This window comes from Glycine soja, chromosome 18 (assembly GCF_004193775.1).
Source record: "Glycine soja cultivar W05 chromosome 18, ASM419377v2, whole genome shotgun sequence".
Classification (NCBI taxonomy): Eukaryota; Viridiplantae; Streptophyta; class Magnoliopsida; order Fabales; family Fabaceae; genus Glycine; species Glycine soja.
Genome location: NC_041019.1, coordinates 50,454,139 through 50,474,622, shown reverse-complemented (window position 1 = coordinate 50,474,622; position 20,484 = coordinate 50,454,139). Strand labels below are relative to the sequence as shown.

General features: G+C 31.6%; 2 protein-coding genes and 1 pseudogene across 2 annotated transcripts; 2 read left to right on the top strand and 1 right to left on the bottom strand.

Moving 5' to 3' along the window:
* Positions 1-4,185: 4,185 nt before the first annotated feature.
* LOC114397752 lies at positions 4,186-7,673 on the bottom strand (annotated as a pseudogene).
* Positions 7,674-9,708: 2,035 nt separating this feature from the next.
* Positions 9,709-14,609, top strand: LOC114397753 (ranBP2-type zinc finger protein At1g67325-like). Its single transcript, XM_028359942.1, has 7 exons — positions 9,709-9,782; positions 9,892-9,937; positions 11,078-11,190; positions 11,731-11,932; positions 12,519-12,644; positions 13,356-13,462; positions 14,237-14,609. Exons 1-7 carry the CDS (start codon positions 9,768-9,770, stop codon positions 14,369-14,371), a joined length of 744 nt encoding a protein of 247 aa, XP_028215743.1. The 5' UTR covers positions 9,709-9,767; the 3' UTR covers positions 14,372-14,609.
* Positions 14,610-16,833: 2,224 nt separating this feature from the next.
* Positions 16,834-20,165, top strand: LOC114394735 (proteoglycan 4-like). The gene is made up of 5 exons (XM_028356413.1): positions 16,834-16,943; positions 17,027-17,141; positions 17,509-17,569; positions 19,061-19,706; positions 19,896-20,165. The coding sequence occupies exons 1-5, from the start codon at positions 16,922-16,924 to the stop codon at positions 19,961-19,963; spliced, it is 912 nt and encodes a 303-aa protein (XP_028212214.1). The 5' UTR covers positions 16,834-16,921; the 3' UTR covers positions 19,964-20,165.
* Positions 20,166-20,484: the final 319 nt, after the last annotated feature.

Genomic DNA, 20,484 nt, shown 5'->3' with positions numbered 1-20,484 from the left:
CTGTATATAAGAAAATAAAGTATAATTTACCTTCTCTTTATAAAGAGGGCAAAATCGTATTCGACTAAAACAACAATATTATAAATGAGATAAACACTAATTAAATCATGAGACAGAAAGTGTGTTTGCATACAATTGGGTAGAGTGTCAATCAAGTATAATCCCATGTGAAGATTGAGAGTATACTCACAAATATATAACTAGTTGGCAGCCTGACTTCCCTCACTGATCAGACCGAGTGAAATTTTACAGAATTGCAAATAATTATAGGATAAAATCGTGGTTAATGTTTGGTATTATAGTAAACAACAAACTCGTTTTACAAGAAAGCCTCTAATAAGATAAATACTTATCATATTTCTAAGATCATAGTGAGATCTCCGTCAAAAACAAGTCACACTAATTAATATATATATATATATATATATATATATGGTACACCTACTTAGGTCATATAATTAATTTGTATGAGATTTCAAATTTAAACTTTAATGTGTGTACAAAACACATGAGAATTTTTTGTCAAAAAAACACACACACATTAGAAATGAAATCAATTAATTAATCTTGAGTATACTAAATTCAAGGTTACTTATCCCCTATGTTAAATAGGGAAGGCTGACATTCCTATGTTAACGAAGATCTCACAAGAGTACTGCCTATACTTATTTCATAAATAGGGTTGGGATGGATCATAATACCATCTCATTCATTCCTGCAAATTAATATATTTTTTGTTATAATATTTGATACATATTTTGTCTTTGTCTTTTTTAAAGTTGGGATAAAAATTTATATTTTATTATTATTTTATTAATATCTTGTGGTGAATAAGCCCATGATTAATGATAAAAAAATATGAAAAATAATTATAACATTTAAATAATGATTATTAGTGTGAATAGCATATTACATAATGAAAAATACTGAATCCTTATGGCTACTTTAATTTGAAAAAAAATTCTAATTCTAATTTTTATAAATAATTATAAAATATCATTTTTTTTTACTTCCCTTTAAAAGTTTAAATAAAAAAAATAAAAACAGGTGTACGGATTAAAGAATCTGTGACAAAGAAAGAAAAAATGGTCCAAAACACTTATTTTATTTATTTACAAATTTTGATCGAGTTTGAGATCTAAGAAAAACCAAGTTCTTTATCCCTTAAAATAACATGAATTAATTACTATGACACACCAAGATTATCAATTATATATTCATTATTATTTGGAAATACAATTTGAAGATTTCTATAGGAAAGAAAGAAAAAAAGAGAGGCATATTCAAGGTCATTTACTACCTTTAGACCATTAATCAAGTTGGTTCATCTAAAACTCTCAATTACTTAAGGCTCGCATAAAACATTTGTTATTAATTCAGATGAAAATTTTATTATGATTGTTTTTTTAATATATTTTTTGTCATTTTTAAATAAATTCATCATTAGCATGATAATTATTATCACTTTCCAATCTTATATTGGGTGACTGTTATAATTTTCGTAATAGTTCTATCTATTAGTAATTGTATTATTGATTACTTTTTTATTCTAACTATATATTTATCCATAACTTTGTTATCTATTTAACGTTTTAACTTTTAATTGGTCTATCTCTCCCCTTTTGGAATTTTATTTGAATCTAAAAAATTTAAACTTTGGATGAAGATGAATTGAAAACATATTATTTAAATCTTGAAAAGCCTTCAAGTTTTTAATTTTGGAGAATTTTGACAATAATGATCTTGACTAATTTTTAACATCGTAGGTATTGAAAGAAGTGCGAACAATACAAATTAATATCCTATTAAAAATATTAAATTATATCAAAAGGTTATATTCTTTTTTATTTCCAAATGAATAAAAAAAGATTGCATTCTTTTATGAATGCATGCATTCTTTATAAAATATTATTAATAATATTTGACCATTGATGAAAGATGTTTTCTAAATTAAATTTATTTAATCGTATATAAAATTATCTATATTGCAAGATGATTGAATATATTAGACATCTTATTTATCGAGAATCAAGTGTTTGAATTTTTTGATGATAAAACCTTGATTAATAATTTATAATTCAAAAGGCGAAAAGGATAAACTCAAGATGGATGACTTATTTAACTAAATGTCAAAAATCCATTTTGGTTAAAATCCTAAACATGACATTGACTTACTCTATCATTCATCTCACTGAAAAGTTGGTATTAAAGAACATAAACTCTTGGTATTGAAGTTACTTTTTATTTTGCTTCATTTAAATGCTAGATGCTTTTTTATATACATATATACAACAAGGATATTATTAGCCGATAGTTGAACACTAATCCTTTTTAAGGCATAAATATTTTAAGTAAATTTTACCTCAACAATTTTTTAAAGCATACAGCCTCTCCCATCAAGTAGGCTTCAGTGATAGATATACTTGAGTGCTAAAATTAATTTTTCATTTATTTAGATGGAATGGCAGAGCCGAATGGATAGACCTATTGTTGTTAGGAAGGGCATTTCTTTCAAGTCATGCTCATGGCTAACGTTGGATTTTTCATTGTTGACTAAAACAACATCAAAGCAGAATGATACTATTATAAAAGCTCTGGCTATGTGAGGGACTAGGGAAGGTCAAACCTATTCTGAGTCTACAATATGCAACCTTGCCTTAGCGTTTTATGACGCCATGAGACCTTACATGTTGCTAAAATTGAAATGCAACAATTGTGTACTTTATCCAAAATTATCACTTTCAAGAATTATATTATATATTGATAAGTTTGCTAAGGGTCGCTAGAAGAAATAGTAATATATTGTTGACTCAAAGTTGTCCTCTACTTTTATGGATTGAACTAATTTTCTTATGTGCTTATTTGCAAGTTTGAATTAATATCTATCAATTATTAAGTTTTTTTTGCCTGTTAGTAGGTTTGTTTGCTTTAATATAAATTTTTGGTAAGCATTTAGTTGAAGAGAAACTATGAGATGTTCATAGAGTATTGAATCTGGGTACCCATTAAAAAAATCATGTTTTAGGGTCAAAATGCTGGAAGAGGTATCATTTTCATTTGATCAAGCATCTTACAAATTTTTGGCTTCGAATTTTGAAAATCACCCTTTGGGAGAACTATTGGCTTAATTGCTACATATTTAATACTCAGATTTTCAAATCCTTAATGCTTATAGGCCACAAACCTCTCCACAAAGGTTTCAGTAATCTAAATATATCACCAAAATTTTCCACAAAGGCAAAACCCTGCAGATATTATTTTAATAGAATATCAAAATCAACAAAGATAACTCTGCCTATAGTCTAGTAACAAGTCCTAAATTCTGATAATGGAGGAAAATTGTATTAGATCCTTGATAGCCAACGAAAACGAAAACTCGTCAAAACCTCAAACAAGGATCACTCACGACATATTACGACATTAATAAGCTATACAATACATGTATGTACGAGGGTGCAACTCTTGGAAGTGAAACTCAAGACTTTCTTACAAGGATAGGTTTACACCATCACAATGCCACACGTGGAATCCAAGCTGGGTGGTTAAATACGAGGGAAAACATCAAGGATTATTTCTGACTGTAAACTACTTACTAAAATCAAGTTTCATGGCATGGTTATATAACTAGTTATACTTTATGGTAGCAAGAATATTGGGCTTTAAAAGGACAACACAAAAAAAAAAGTTGTAGGAGTAAAAAAGAAAACATTAAGATGAAGATGTGGACATATAAGAAAGGATAAAATATGGGATGCATATGAGAAGATATTGGTGTGACACCTATCAAAGAGAACAAGAAAGAAAACAGTTAAGGTAGTTTGAACTTTGAACATGTGCTAAGGAAGTCACTGCAGACACCAGGGAAAAGAGTATATTACATGGTTTTTAAACTTAAAAAGAGATAGAGAGAACAAGAAGGATATTAGAAGGAATTATTAAAATGAATCTCTTGATAAATACTATACCTAAGAATGTCATCATGTAATCCATGTAGTCAATTCTACCTAGTGAAATACGACTATTGTTTGTCAAAATCAATAAGGATGACAGCATTAACTTTATATTTTCTTTGTCCATCACTCTAATCCATCTTCGTATATACAGGATTCCTGGCAAGATTGAACACAACACAAACTTACAGAAAAATTGGGTATTTCTCTCCCTTCTTGGTTATTTTCTTCTTTATTGAATAAATTTAGTTCATAAAAAAATAAAGAAAGGAAGATACAATGTCTTGCATGTTAGCACAACAGAAGTAAATAAAATAAATAAATAAAAGAATAGCAACCTGGAATGGAGGTTGTAGACACTGTAATAGCAATGCTTTTTCTTTTTTATACAAACTGTAATAGCAATGCTATAAACAACTGGGAGAAAAATACAGGAAAAAAAGAGTGCTGGTAAAATAGATGTAATATATTATAATATACTTACTCTTCACATTTGACGTTACAAGAGATTGTGATACTGTTTGAAATCCACACTCCCTATGAAGAATTTCAGCAATATCCTCCTTTACATAAGCAAATCAGCTAGCACTTTCCTTAACAAATTTGCACACTGTACACCTGCCAGCAGAAGATGGTATGTTTGTCTTGAGACTCTTGACACTGGTACAACAACAGCATGTTACTGAGTTCTAATAAACTGCCACCTGTGGTCCAGTATCAGATTACCATTAATTGAACTGGCAAAGACCATATGAACAGTCATGACATGATATCTCTCTTCATTTGTTTTTCATCTGGTAGGAGATGCTTAGATTTTAGTAGTTGTATATATTACTGTAGACCAAAATTTTTCTTCAACATTGAATCAATTTTCGTACAGAATTGTTTCTGAATTTGCAAATCAGCACTGGAGTTGAACGAAATATGGTCTTCTTATTGATAGAAAGTGAGAGGTCGTTGTGATAAAGGGTGAGCGACACTTCCATTTAAACAAGCCAAAAGAGAGCGCCATTTCCCTATAATTCAATTGAGACAGCCATTTCCTAAATACATATTGGATTCACAGGTGACAAGCCAACAAGACTTTCCACATTATCAAAGTTAACTGTCTCATGCAGGATGTAGGTAATTATAATCATCAAAAGAATAATATAATAACCTTCCCATTACTGCTTACTTCTGTTCAACCACAGATGTCCATGCTTTGACACATCTGAGTGATAGGTAAGCTCATCCAAGGAAATCTGAAACTTGTAAAAAATCATGGACAAACTTAACTTGGCTGTTGCATCTGTTGTTCCAGTTATACAAACACAAGAAATCTGAAACTTGTAAGAAATCATGGACAAACTTAACTTGGCTGTTGCATCTGTTGTTCCACTTATACAAAAACAAGAAATAAGGGAAGGAAAACAGAAAACTAAATCAAATAAGCATTAAAAATTTGAAATGAAATTCACGAGGATTTCAAACTTTCTAGAACTTGAATGGGAAGAGGCAAATGTAAGGTTACCTGATAAATTACAGAATCTGTGCCATTCATAACCCCAAATGTTGATCACATTAACATAGTAATCGAATGCAGAATTAAGTATCAAGATGCCAAAATCTCACACCATCTCCAGCAAGTATATTTTTTACCCCAATGATCCGATAACAAAATCCAACTAGTTACTGATCCAGATGTAACCAGCCTTAGAAAGCGTCAAATCACATCATTAATTTTGTTACTTAGTGACTTTGATTGCTCAATGGTTTTCCTTGTATATTCTTGCGGACAAATCAGAAATAAGAGCATACTTATAGCTTTCATAGCATCCAATCATAAATGCCGCTATTGTTACATGATTGACATTAGGGTCCATGTCTAGTAACTTATGAAAGAACGGCGCTGCCATACCTACTTTCCTCTCACTACATAGCTTCCTGACCAGGGTATTAATATTAACTGTCCAGACCCAGGGTTTCTTTTCCAGCCTTTCAAGAACAACCATAGCAGGGCAACCATCATCTATCTTGCAATATTCATAAGCCAAAGTTACTTGAGTAACTTCACATGGAGTAAGTCCCTTTTCTATCATGGCATCATGCAACCGACCAGCCTCATCCAATTTTGACTGTTTGCACAGCCCACTTATAAGAGCACCATAAGTAATAGAATCCGGAGCACAACCATGGTCACTCATCCTATGGAAAAACTTGAAAGCGAAACTCAAATTACCTTATCAGCAATAACCACATATCATCGACATGTAAGTTTTGTTCGTAGGAACAAGTCCAAATCTCACAGCTTCCTCAAAAAAATCTCACTTTCTTTCATTCTTTTTTCCCTACAGAACACTGCAATCAATGTAGTGTATGAATGAAAGTCAGGTTGAATACCACTCTTGACCATCTTATTGAACAACACCAAGGCTTGCTTAATCTCCACCTGTTTGCAATGTTATGAGAATAGTATAAGTAACTTTATCAGCTTGCAACCCATTACCAAACCCACTCTTAAGCACCTTGTAAGCCTCTTATTACAAAGGCCGTCGACAATAGCATTATAGGTACAAACATTGGGACTGGAACCTTCCTCATTCATCAACTCATACACCCTTTCAAAATTCCCCGCTTTGCAGTGCCCATCAACGAGAGTCGTGTATGTGTTCGTGTTTGGCACTAATCCCTGCTCCTTCATCCGGCTCAGCAGCATTTCAGCACGGTTCATTTTCTCATCCCTGCAATACCCACTAATCATGGCAGTATACATAAGCACATTTGGTTTATGATTCTCGCTTCGAACAAGCATAAGAAACAATCTAAACGCCTTGTCGGTCCACCTTTTCTTACACAGACCATCAATCAAAGCCGTATGAGTGTACACATTCGGCTTCCACCCTCTCCCAACCATCTCCTCCAACATCTCAAACGCCTGTTTCATGCTACCCCTCTTGCACAACCCCTCAATCATACACGTGAAGTTAATCAAATTAGGCCCCAACCCCATCTCACAAAACCTCCGAAAATACTACAACGCCCTCACAAAACCTTTCTCGCAGAACTCCCTCACTATAAACTCAACGTCGCGTTATCAACCACAAAACCCCTCTCTCAATCATCGCACCCAACCACCTATCCGCCTCCAAAACATCACCCATTTTACAATAACCAACAACCATGACCTGTAGCTGACACAATTCGATTGCACCCCTCTCGCACACATTTCACCAAACAGGTTCTCTGCATACTCAACCAAACCCATTTCAGTCACAATCTTAACGACCCAGTTCAGCGTTTTGGTACTGGGAGCCAACCCAATGCCACCATTGAACCAGCATCGGAAGCGAGTGAAGCGACAACGGTGACGACATGGTCGTGGGTTAGGGAATTGAGGTCCACGTCGAGGTGGGGCGTTGGAGGGAAAAATCTTGTGTGGTTGTGATGGTGATCGTGGTGGTAAGAATCCTATACCAGTGAGCACACGCGTGTTACCGTGAACTGCACACATGATGATGATGATGATGTGGTGTGGGTGATTGTTTTTGTGCGGAGGATGAAGAGTGAGGTGAATTTGTGTGGAGAAGCATGAGTAATGAGAATGACATAGGACAACATGAAAAGAGTGTTCACTGCAACTCTGCAAATTTAAAGCCAAGTGTGGTGATTGAGGCCTCACAACGAAGCAGTGTGCTCTAGTCTTTAAACTCGTAAATGTCTCGTTTTTTAAATTTTGTTACATGAATTCTATGTAAACGACGAAGGTAAAAGAAAAAAGGTCAAAGTAAATTATTTGATAAGCACTTTTAATTTTAAAATTAATCACCAATAAATTTCAGCTTTCTCATCCCGTGAGAATCCTATTGTATTAGCATTCAAAATTGAACTAAAGGTTAAGGAACAATTAGAGATATTCACATATACCAGTGAAATTCTTAAATTTATGATAGACAACAAACCCAAAAATTGGGGACTTGAAGACTATTAAATACCATCCTAGTCTCAATTGACAAAAAATAATTTATGAGAAATCATTGTGAATTGAAAAAAAAAATTAAAAATTATATTAAATTTCATCAAGTTTTCTGACAAAAAATAGTAATTAACAAACAATACCATAATTACAAAAGAAAAAATATATATATATTTACTTTTGAAATATTCAATCTAAATATACAAACATTCCATGCACCTCGTCAAATGATAAAAAAAAAAGTTGCATGCACGTCGAGAATTGCAAAAAAAAAAATTAAAAATATCAATACATGACGGGTTATCATGAAGTTGTGACCTAATTTGAAAGTTTTTTTCACAATTGCAATGTTGCCAAAATTTGCTATTTCATTACCAAAAGCAAAAGCAAAATTTGCTCTTTAATGTGATTTCTCACAATTAATTTAAAGTTACGAGTTGTAACTTTTGTGTCTTTGATTAATTTAACGTGATTTATTACCTTCTCCTTGCATTTCCAAACACTTAAGAGGCGTGGTCTCGTTCGGGGAATAAAGGGAAGCCTCCTTTCCCATCCTATTGGTCAGTCACATTCACAGTAGTTTTAGATGTTATTTAACGCCACATGAATTTGTTTATGTTTGAGCAACAACAACAAACACTTGTTCAATGGCGTTTCTTGGACATTATAAATGCCTTTTCTAAAAAAACACTTGTTTAGCAACCTCCTCAGTATAACGAGTTTAAGCTTGCATGGTGCCGTAGCATCCAATGATCATAAAGTAGTTTGCAATGGAATAATTTGAGACTATCTAGATGCTCCCCTGTGGGTCTTCTCTCATAACATGGCTCATACTTTGTGATCATGGTGTAATTATGGGTCATTTTTCTTGGTTTTTAGTTGATTCTCTGAAGGAATTAAGTTACTTAAACTCATTATGGGTCAATTTTGAATTATATATAATGAATTTTGTTGCTCCAGTCATGGTAGTGAATTATTATGATATATTTTACAAATCTAATCAAGTTACAGATATATTTGAGAAAAGAGGTTTATTCATAAACAATATGATTTATATTTCTAAGGAAACTCAAGTCTGGATTCAAATCCAATTGCTTGCTGATCATTCTTAATTATCCACTTTTGTTATATTTTTTAGTTTGAGTTTTTAGCCTCATTTTATATATATAAAATTCATAATTTAGAGAGTCATCATTACCTTCTTAATTAAATATTCTCACTATGATACTTTTTCACTCTTGATATGTATTTGGTATATTATCTTACATCAATCACAAAATTTTTCTCTTATGTCAAATTAAATCACATTTGTTTCCCATTACCTATTATCTCTTTCAATTTACTTTTCTTTAATTAACTCTATCTTTAAATTGCATTTCAATAATTTAAAAAAATACAGTTTATACCATAATTTAAATTATCTATTTAAATTTAAAATATAATTTAATGTTCAAAATATTCATTTATCATAAATTATATAGCATATAAATTATATAGCATATATTTATATTATATAAAAAATATTTATCTACTAAAAATTTAATGATATATACTGTATGTATATAAATTATACTATAATTGAAATTTGTAATAAAATAATTTGTATAGCATATAAATTATAATTTAAATTTATGAGATATTTTGTATTGTCATAAAAATAATAAATATTGTCCATTTTGTATTGTCATAAAAATAATAAATATTGTCCATATATGATTTTGGTACATATACTTAATAATTAACTTATAATAAAATAATTAATATTAATTTTTCTTTACTTATAATTTAGACGTAACGGTGCAAATCATTGTCTTCGTCTCACTCGTCTCTCTCTGACAATTTCCGAGTCCTTCTATATTCCAATGGCTTCTACAAAGGTGGGTTTGCTTCAATCTCTATGCAATGTTCCATATTTATCTCATTCGTACTAAAGCTTTGTTTTTTTCTTTGTATTACTGTGTGGGTTTCGTGTACCCTTGCTCTCAGGTCAACAATCGAGGTTCGCCTGGATCAAAAAGGTTTCGAAACGACGGTAAATATATGATCTTTATGGTGCTTTATACTGCAAGTAGCTTCTTTTTCTTTCTCCGTGTCTTGTTCTATTATCTGGGGTTGCAACAAAGGTCTTTTCTTGACTGCATGAAGAGGAATTAGCACTATTCCTTTTGTATTCTGGACCGTGTAAATTCAAATTTATGAGGTGAAATGTGTTTTTGGTTCGGCACACAATGTGGTGTAGTCAAAGGAGAGACTTTTTGTTTTCTGACAGAGCATACTTCAATGTGTAGAGCAGATTGTTGGTTATGGACATGTTACTTTATTTTTATTTTTTTATCGGCGAAATTATTTGTTTTTTTAGAATGTTAGTGGGAGAGATTCAACCCACGACCTCTCCTTCCCCCTTACTCCCTTCAACCATCAAGCCAACCTTATAACACCCTATGTTACTTGAATGTGGAACAGTGGAAGTGTGTAAATTGATTTTAACTTAGAAAAAAGTTTAATTCATCTGATTATTTTCTTCTTCTATGAAACTTGCTGAAAAGTTTATACAAATAGGACCATAGACTAGTGTCTCAGAACAAAGTGTGCTTCCTATGATGTTATTCATTTAGAGGTTGAAGCTTGGTTTTGTTGTCAAGGGGGAAACCTGAGAGCCTGTTTTATTGATTGGGAGAAGCTGTTTTACATTTAAAGGTGGATTTTGTTTGCCAAGGGAAGTTTTCTTGATGAGAGAGGTCAAAAAAGGGAAAAGAAAACATTCTCTTCCAAAATAAATGTAAAGGGGAAAACATTTGCACTAAAATGGCTTGCAATTTGATAGGCAATTTGATTTGACAGTGATTAAAGAGTGCGATGGGAATGACAATTGCAAACTACTTTGCTTGATTTGTTTTTGGTTTTAACCATGAAATCCATATTCCTTTGCATTGCTCTGTGTGCTAGTTAAATTGTTGCCATGCAGCGGAGTGTAAGAGAGACCTTCTTTTTAGCTTATCTGAAAAGCATTGATACTGCCCCTTTTGATGACCCTTATTTTCTCTCGGGGATGATCTCATGCATAGACCTAGTGAAAGTCTACATATTTACGTTAATGCAATGCTCCTGGCATATGAATTTTCAAATGTTTATGATGCTGATAGATTGTTCTTTTTTTCTTTATTGAAATCAGCTTCACGTAAAGATGGAGATTGGACCTGTCCTAATTGTGGGAACTTAAACTTTTCTTTTAGAACTGTTTGCAACCAGGGACGCTGTGGTGCCCCAAGACCACCCCTAACTCCAGTATGTGCATGCTTGTTTTAGATTGTCATTTGAGGTTCTCGTGTCTTGGTGAATGACTAATTTTATCTGAAAAGGCATGCAATGGGCAAACTCCTGAACTGGATATGTACAAATAGATGACCTATATGACCAAAATAATAAAAGAGAACCAACTTTGAATGAAACTACAGTGGACTCTATTTCATATTATGTTTCTTTTTTTCTTCTCAGTTTTTGAATTTTGTTTGTAGAAGCAAATATATTTATCTTATTTTTCTTGTAACTTGATTACTTGAATAGTGAAAGATCCAAATCTCCTGTAAATCTGTGATACTTCATATTATAGTTTCTTGCTGAAAAATTAAAGGGATGGGTATATATGTATAAATTAATATATCCAAGTATACGATGTTATTATGAACATAGATTTTCCTTAGTGTATAATTCTTGATTAAGATTAGCCCAAAGTGACAACAATGAATTAAAAATTTGTATAATTCTTGTGTTATGCTTGGTAAAACTTTTCATTTTTCATGGTGTTTGATTGACTGGGATCTGCAGCCTGCCCCAATTATAAGCCCGTATAGAAACAGTCATCCCTTCTACTATGGTGGTGTCGGCATTCCTCCTCCATCATATGGAATGCCAAGTCAGTTTGGATCCCCAATACCTCATCCTGGCATACAGTATGATTATGGTCTGTATGCTAGGGCTCGTGCTCCATACAGTCCATTGCCCATGTTCCCACCTGCAAGCTTTGGAGGTACTCTCCTAGTAATTGTATCAGCATTTTCGTGCCCATGCTAGCTAGAATTGTTTAAAGCATTATGATCATATTCAAGATTGGTATTGTATTCTTTGATACTTGTAAATGCCAATACTTTATTTATTAATTAACTATAGGAAAATTTGAAGTAGGAATGAGGTAACCAGGGTTCTAGAGTCTTATACAAATCTTTGAACACAACAAGAAAAAATGAAAATTAGGTGAAAATTTTGTAATTATTTGTGAAAACAGGAAATAAAAATAGGAAATGTCTTCTCAAATCAAACAGGCCCTTAATTTTAATGTTTTTAGGTAATTAGTTATAGTTATTGACTAGGATATTGTATTTGAACAACATTTGACTGGGATTTTGACTACTTATGCTATAAATGCCTCTTTAGTTGCCTATGTTATTTAGCTTTGATATTGATTGTTAAGACTATTGAGTTTTGAATCTAGAGGATTGTGTTTTTGTTCTTGTTCAAATCACAAAAATATCCAATTCATGTTGGTTCTTGGTTCATTCCGCATGGGTGTTTCTTTAGTTGTGCACCTATAATTATTTAAGTTACCATCGAATCAGGTATTAATTATGGTCCAAGGCCTAGAATTGATGGCTATGGCTATGGCTATGGTTTTCAAAGTCCTCCTCCTCCATGGGTTGAAGGATTAATAGCTGATAATTTTGCATCTCGAAAACGCAGAGGAGGTATTTTCAGGATCTGTTACTTTTTTATTTATCTGTATATCATGATATCTTTGTGTGTTGTTTCATATATCAATTCACCTTAAGAATTTTCTTGCTCTTTGATTGGTTGTCCTTTGCAAAAGGTTAGCTCAATAGTCTTTTAAAATATTGAACTTGGCTTGGTAAGGTTTTTGGGGAGCTTATAGGCTCCTTTGATTTGTTTATAAGCTACTTTGACCAAAATAGCTTGTGAAAAAGAAAAAATAAAACTTACAAATAAGTGTTGTTTGTTGAAGAATTTTAGTTTAAGAAGCAAATTTTGTGGACACAGAGGAAAGAAGTTTCGATGTAAATGCTCACTTTTCACCATATTTTATAAAGATATATTGAAAATATGTACTATAAACAAAAAAGGGTTTAGAAATCTATTGGAGTGTGAAATTTACTAATTACCTATTGTCTCAGCTACTACGTGCTCTTTGTAGTTCATACCTGATTGTCTATGGTCCATAATAAACTTTCAAAACTGAGGCTCTAATGTCTGTGAGTGAAATACGTTCAGCACCCGCGTGCCACACTCAGACAACATACAAAATCAAAGTGTATGTTACATTTTGCATTTATATGAAGCTTTACAGTAGAATCATTAACATGATATCTTAATTGTCTTAATACATTAAGCAAGAAAAAATAAATATGAAAGAAATAAACCATGTTGCATTGTCTATGCAGGACCAGATGGTTTATTTGAAGGGGACTGGATTTGTCCGAAGTGTGACAATGTTAACTTTTCCTTTAGAACCACTTGCAACATCAAACACTGTGGAGTTGTCAAACCTGTAAGTGTTTTCATCTTTGTTGCTGTTGCAATGCTCAAATGATCGCATTGCTCTTACATTCAAAATCGAGTTTATTTCTTCACTGCATTTATAAGCTTCAAATATAAAAGCCCAACAATGGAACTATTAAATATTAAAACATGATTCTGATATCAATGCTTTTTTCCCCTTCTTCTATATGTGTCAAATAATAGTCCCTGTTCTATGAGCCTAGGAAATGATGAATTTAGGGGGCAACCAGGGGTCTCAGCGCCCTACACCCTTCTCCCCTCTCCTCCTCCGCCTCCCTCCCTCCCTCAAGATGGTTTGTTTATTTGTTTAGTATAAAAAAAATATAGTATAATCATGTAACTATATAACTTCATATGGTCTATCTCAGCAAAAAAGAAAAAAAACTCCATATGGTCTTACGGTGTTTAAAATTACATTGCCTTACGGCACTTGTAAAGTTTTTGTATCTCAATCAATTGCGTACTATGATTTTAATTATAAATGACTGTATATACAATGTGAATGTTGCTTTTTTAAAAAAGTAAAAATATGAGATATTCTCAACTAATTAGACTTAGCTCAATGCCATACCCTTCAAGTTTTACCTGTTAGTCTGGATGATTTTTCTACTTAGCAACTTAATTTTTTACCATGTTATAGTGTGTACTTATGTTGCTTTTATCCCTTCTTTTAATAGATTTTTTTTAGGGTGGGGGTATTTTCTTTCCTTGTTTAGAATGTAACATTATTTACTGATTTTTACTTTTCCATGTTTTATTGAAGAACTCAAACAAACCAAATGCAGCAGTTGTTCCTGAAGGTAGTTGGACTTGTGAAAAATGCAGTAACCTCAACTATCCCTTTCGAAATGTATGCAACCGCAAAGACTGTAGAACTGAGAAAACAGTTTCTGCCTAGTGACATCTCTATATTGTAAATTGAGGCTTCAGTGCATTTGTCTCCTTTTATAAAAGAAAATTACTCTTAAGTGAACATGAATTAGATAGCCGGAAATCTTAAGGGATAGGTTTCCCCTACAGATAATTTTGCCTTGATTATTGATGGCAATTCTTTTTTGGTTAATTTAATATGACAATTTATATTGAACTGATTATTAGATGGTAAATAATATCTCTGGATATTTAGTTTTTATCAAGTTAAATGGCAGTGTAGTCGATTACTCGATTTTATATGGTGGAATAAAGTTCTTGTTGTCCTTGTCCTTGTTATATTAAAAATACTGACTGCATATATGCCTTGTGATTTTCTTTGAGCTAAATTTTGAAAATAACATCTTGATATGAATGGAATTAGGATGATACTTTCTTTCAAACCCCTTTTTCTGGTGTCACTTGCACAATTGCATGCTAGTTAGAAATTTGAGTAAATTACATGTCTTTCTCCTACATATTTTTTCTTTTGTTTTTTAAAACTTACACAAATTTTCTATAAATATTGTCTAAACATTTAACAATAATAAATCATGTATATTGATAATTTTGATTAGAAAAGGCTTTAAAATATTTTTATTCTCGTAAATACGAAAATATTCAGAATTTATTACTGCAAAAAATAATTAATTTTTGTACTTGAAAAATTTAAATTTGTAATTTTTTGTTTGAAGCTAAGTTTGGCTACATTCAAATCTATATGTATGGTGTTGTATTTTCAATTTTTTTACATTATCTTTTTTAGTCTTTTTTAATTAAAATTGTAAACGTACATGACTTTGTTACTTTCAAAAATGTTTTTTCAAAAGAAGAAAGATACGCATAATTTACTCTAAAAACTTATGTGTTGATCTTATAGTAATTTGTTATTGCGTTGATAATTTCTTGTATCGCTTTCTAAAGTCAGGTTATCGTTTTTTTTTTTAATTCTGATAAAATAGAAAATTATTACCAGATAATTGTTAAATTAACCTTGATAACATGTACTGGGAAAGTTAAGAAAACGCTTTACACAAATTAACGTGGGTTGATCCTACGCGTGTCTATATTCACGGATAAGAAGAGTTCAAAGAAATACAAAGAGAAATTAAAAATTAACAAGGTCCAGTACAGTATAATTAGTAGATGTCTGTTTTCTTTGAACATGTTTACGGGAGGAGTTTGAATCCTAATGTGCGTATTAAGAAAATTTTGTTAGAAGAGATAAAATTTATTTTGATGATTTTTATGCTTTAAAGATTAATCTTATAACTTATGATTACGAGTATATCTTATTTTTAATAAAAAAAGAGAGAGAGAAATATATAGTGGGCGTGTAAATTAAAACGACAAAATGTCATATTAAGATGACTGAAAATAACATACGATTACTACTTAGTTGCATTCAACCGTCGCCTCGTAGGATCTGTAAATCTACCATATATTAAAGTGTAAGTCGCCAATTACAAAAATATAATCCCTTGAAATATTTTCTATTTTAAGTTTTTAACTCTTTCCTTATATTTTCCTACAACAATGGTAAATTACAATCCTCGTTTTTGAAATATAAAAAACTTTTAACTCATTTAATGTCGATCCTAACTAATTTTGAGTATCTCTTTATTGATTTTAAGACTTTAGAAAGGTGAGATGAAATCGTAAATATCTCTATTATTCATTTCGGACTTCTACCCAAAATTTTGGCTTCCATAAATAAAATATTATTTTGAAAATTATAGTAATATTACATTGAGAATCACAGTAAGGTGTCTTAGTAAGTTATTTTTGTTTTATTCGACTCATCAATCCAAAATATGATATTAATTGCCTAATGCTTAGGGCGACTTTTTCACGAACTCTAGATTATTATGATAACATAAGAACAAACAATAATAATATTTGAATTAAGATAAAATAATAAATTATTTTGATATTAAAATCTAATTATAAATACCTTTTATAATTCACCAATGTTGTTGTTAGTATTGTGACCCTATCACCTTCCTTTGTGGTAGCAGTGATGATGTGATAATATTATTATAACAATAATAATCTTATAAAAGGGATTTATAATCTCTTACTATTATCTATTATCAGTAATTTTAATCTAAGACTATTTATTATTTGTTTTCATATTTTCACATTTCACATATCACAGTAATATATATATATATATATATATATATATATATATATATATATATATATATATATATATATATATATATATATAGTGTGTGTGTGTGAATGCCGATAGATTAATATAAGCTGCATTGTTCAAAAAAGTTATATTCTACTTTTAAGTATAGTCGCAAGCTATTCCACGCCAAGAATCAGATAAATAATCAATAGTTAAACAATGGATATTATATTAGTATTTGAAGTGTATAGAGAAAGTCATCCTTTTCTTTAACGGAAGTTATAGATACCATTAACCCACTTCCGTATCACCTCCTACCTTGTGTTGAGTTCTAAATCTTTGTTGAACTATACAGCTTTTGTGTTTTAAGCTTTGACAACAACAAAAAGAATTATTGCGATGAGCTTCATGGGAGGAAAAGGTCATTCATTAATATTCTCTTTCCCTACATATATAATAATATTGGTGATATACTAATGCCACATTTTGATTTTGCACCTTCAGGACTATCAACAACCCACTTGTTGAACTTGATAGTGAATACATTGTATAATAAATTTGTTGGGAAGGATATTAAGGAATTTGACGGATTCAAAGATGGCATTCTTGATACCTTCAAGTAAGTATGTAATTCAATTCCATTGAAAATGTTATCTTGTCTACCATTATTGCCTTTGAATGATAAGTAATTAAATGAAGACAATGAAAATGAAAGTTTCATAGGACTGTAATGATTAAGACTGTTATGATTTGGATATGGACTTCCATCATGGAAATATTTTTATGATTTAATCAGGACTATGATCTCCACTAATCTCTATATATATAACACAATTATATTTTTTTAATTAATGGGAAAAGGTCATATAATAGTTTCTCCTCATTGCTCATACGCATGGCATCATTTGTTAACATTGTTGTCCAAACTCTCAAACTTAAAGGTGGTTTATATTTGTCACTCATATTTGCTAATAAATTTAATGCAGCACTATCAACATGGCCTTACCCGGCAAGCATTATGTTGCACCATCATATAAGGATGTAAAGGTTAGTTATCCTCTGGGATAACGTGTACTTCATTTACATGAATCGTATTTATATTAAGTTAATTAAGGCTATAGTTTAATTTTTTTCATTAACATAATAGTATTAAATTCTCTGACAGAGAGACAAAATCCAATAACTACCATTTTGAACTTTGAAGGGTTTGATATTAATTCGGTCCAAAAGATGTTTAAAACTTCACCTTAGTTTCTAAAATATAAAAAAGTTACATGACGTTGATCCTTCTGTCACACGTTATAACACCACATGTTTATGGATAGGTTTTTCATCTTCCATCTTTAAACCAAGCTTCTAATTAGCTCTCTTCATTGGCAGACACCAATACACATCTCTCTTGTAAAACTAAATACAGGTCATGCTATCTTCTATCATAAGCTTATCACTATTATATCTCATAAACCGTATTCTAACTTCTCACCTCCACATAGATTAGTTATTGACACTCCACACTTATAACATAGTAAAAAAAATACATGAATTAGAACGTACACCTCTTGAAAACATGATTCTTGACTTAAATTTGAGTGTCTTGATCTGTCTTGCAAACATCTAATATTAATCTCTAATTAATGCACACGTGACACATGTATATTGGAAAAATAAGATCTTCCCTTCTTCTCAAGATTTGATAGTAATTAAACTATTGTCAAAAGGTTTATATTATAATCATGTATCCTAAAACACATTTACTGAAAAAGTGGAGAGGAAACCACCATTTCATGATACGTGTTAAAAGGGTTTATATTATACTCATTTACGAAGAGTTATAATATATATTTTAATCTATCATGGATGTAATATAAATAAAGGTTACACTATTCAAGTACACTTTTACATTTGATATCAAATATCCACCCATCACAAAAGAGCGTGATGTGGTAAAGATGCAATTAAGGGTCCAAAGTGCATACCTTAGTTGTTGTGCGAGATTGTCATTTATAGACGCAACTCAAGTGGGAATCTGGTCCAAGATGAATATCTAGTGCATATTTGATTTGCAGTTGAAAATGATGTAACACGTGTTTTAATGCAAATCTAATTGTTAAAAACAAAATGAATGTAAAAGTAAAGATCTTAATCGGTTGACAGTATTATTTTTACCTCAAACATAATTTTGGAATGGATTCCCAAATATGTTTCTATTCGGTTTGAACAAGGCCATATATATATATATATAGAATTTGAGGAGTGGTTGAACGATTGTGGCTTTTGAGTGAGATCAATGACAGGAGAATGTCTCATGTCCTTTGTTGTCCATAAGATGTGATGTGAATAATAGGATTCATTGCAAAATCTTTACCAAAAAACAAGAAAAAGTAGTAGGACTTCATTGTGTTCAACTTAAACAAGGAACAAGAGGAGATCCTAATTTCCTTGGGGGAAAAACTTCATACCAGATCATGTTTTTCATTCAAACTTTTGCATTAAGCTACAAGATTTTCAGCTTAATGTACTCAAACTTTCATTGTCCAGGACTTGTTCGAAAAATGGAAAGAAACCAATAAGGAAGACCAAAAGAAGATGTTCACTAAATTCATCAATGAGAATGTGAATCTCAACAAAGCAGATGAATCTATGTTAATCACTGCAATAGTGGCACCACCAGCAGCCATGATGGCTAAGAAAGCAGGACAAGTAGTGCCTCAACTTGCACTTATGAATGCCATACCTGATGTTGTGTTTGTGCCCTCTGCTACACTTTTGGCTCTCATTGCTATTAAGATCATAAAATTAACCTTCATTGGAAATACAACATCCAAGGATACAGAGTCAAATGTTCAACCTACACCTAAACAAAAACTTCCAACTACAACAGCATTTGAAAAAGAACCTCAAATTGCAACTGCACCTACAACTGAACAAGAACCTCAGCCTACAACTGCAATTGAAGCAGAACCTCAAATTGCAACTAAACAAGAACCTCAGACTACAACTACAATTGAAGAACCTCGAATTGCAACTGAACAAGAACCTCAGACTACAACAGCACCTGCTATTGAAGAAGAACCTCAAACTACAGCTTTAGCTGCAACTCCTGTTGAAGAAGAACCTCAAACTACAACCGCACCTTCATATATACCTCGACATGTCCACAAGGACAACATCATTTGCCCCTTATGTAATAAATACCACTGAGTAACTAACATTCAAATACCTTTACCTCAATATTAAGTATATATTATGAGTTTAATTCAAATGTGTGAATATGTTGTTTCTTTACATTTTTCAATCTCTATAGATCTTCTGATAGAATTCTCGATCATTAGATTACCAACTTGTGAACTGATTGTGTGTTTTGGTTGTTTAGGTGAAGAGCTAATTGCTAAGGCTAAGAAGGAAGCAAAAAGGTCTGATGCTGTAGCATTGAAGACTTAATGCCAAGCATTAAAAATGAAGTTGGAAGCCTCCTCAAGATGCCTAACGTCATGGTGCTTGAAACTAGCCAAAAATTTGTTCCCTGTACACATAGTGCTTGAGCATAGGAATTGTAATAGCATGGCATTAGGCTTGGAAAAGGAAAAAGAGTATGGCATACTCGGCAATTTTAGACTTTGTCATCTACCAATACATGTGATTAATTTGGATATATCATATTAAGATTACAATCAAATTTGTAAGATTAATTAAAAGATATAATAATCTTAAAATTTAATTTATGTAAAACAGAAAGCTATCTTTAAATCGGTGCCATATATCCATTTTCAAAAGTTTGAATAATCTTAAGGTAAAATTGTATTTTTGGTCCTTCAATTTATCTCCAATTTTGATTTTGGTCTCCCTTTAAAATTATTGACGAATTTTGTCTTCTTATTTCATCTAATCATGCAATCTTGGCCCCTGGACCTTGCTGTTACAAAGAAATATTGACTATCACTTGTCACGTTCTTATTGATTGA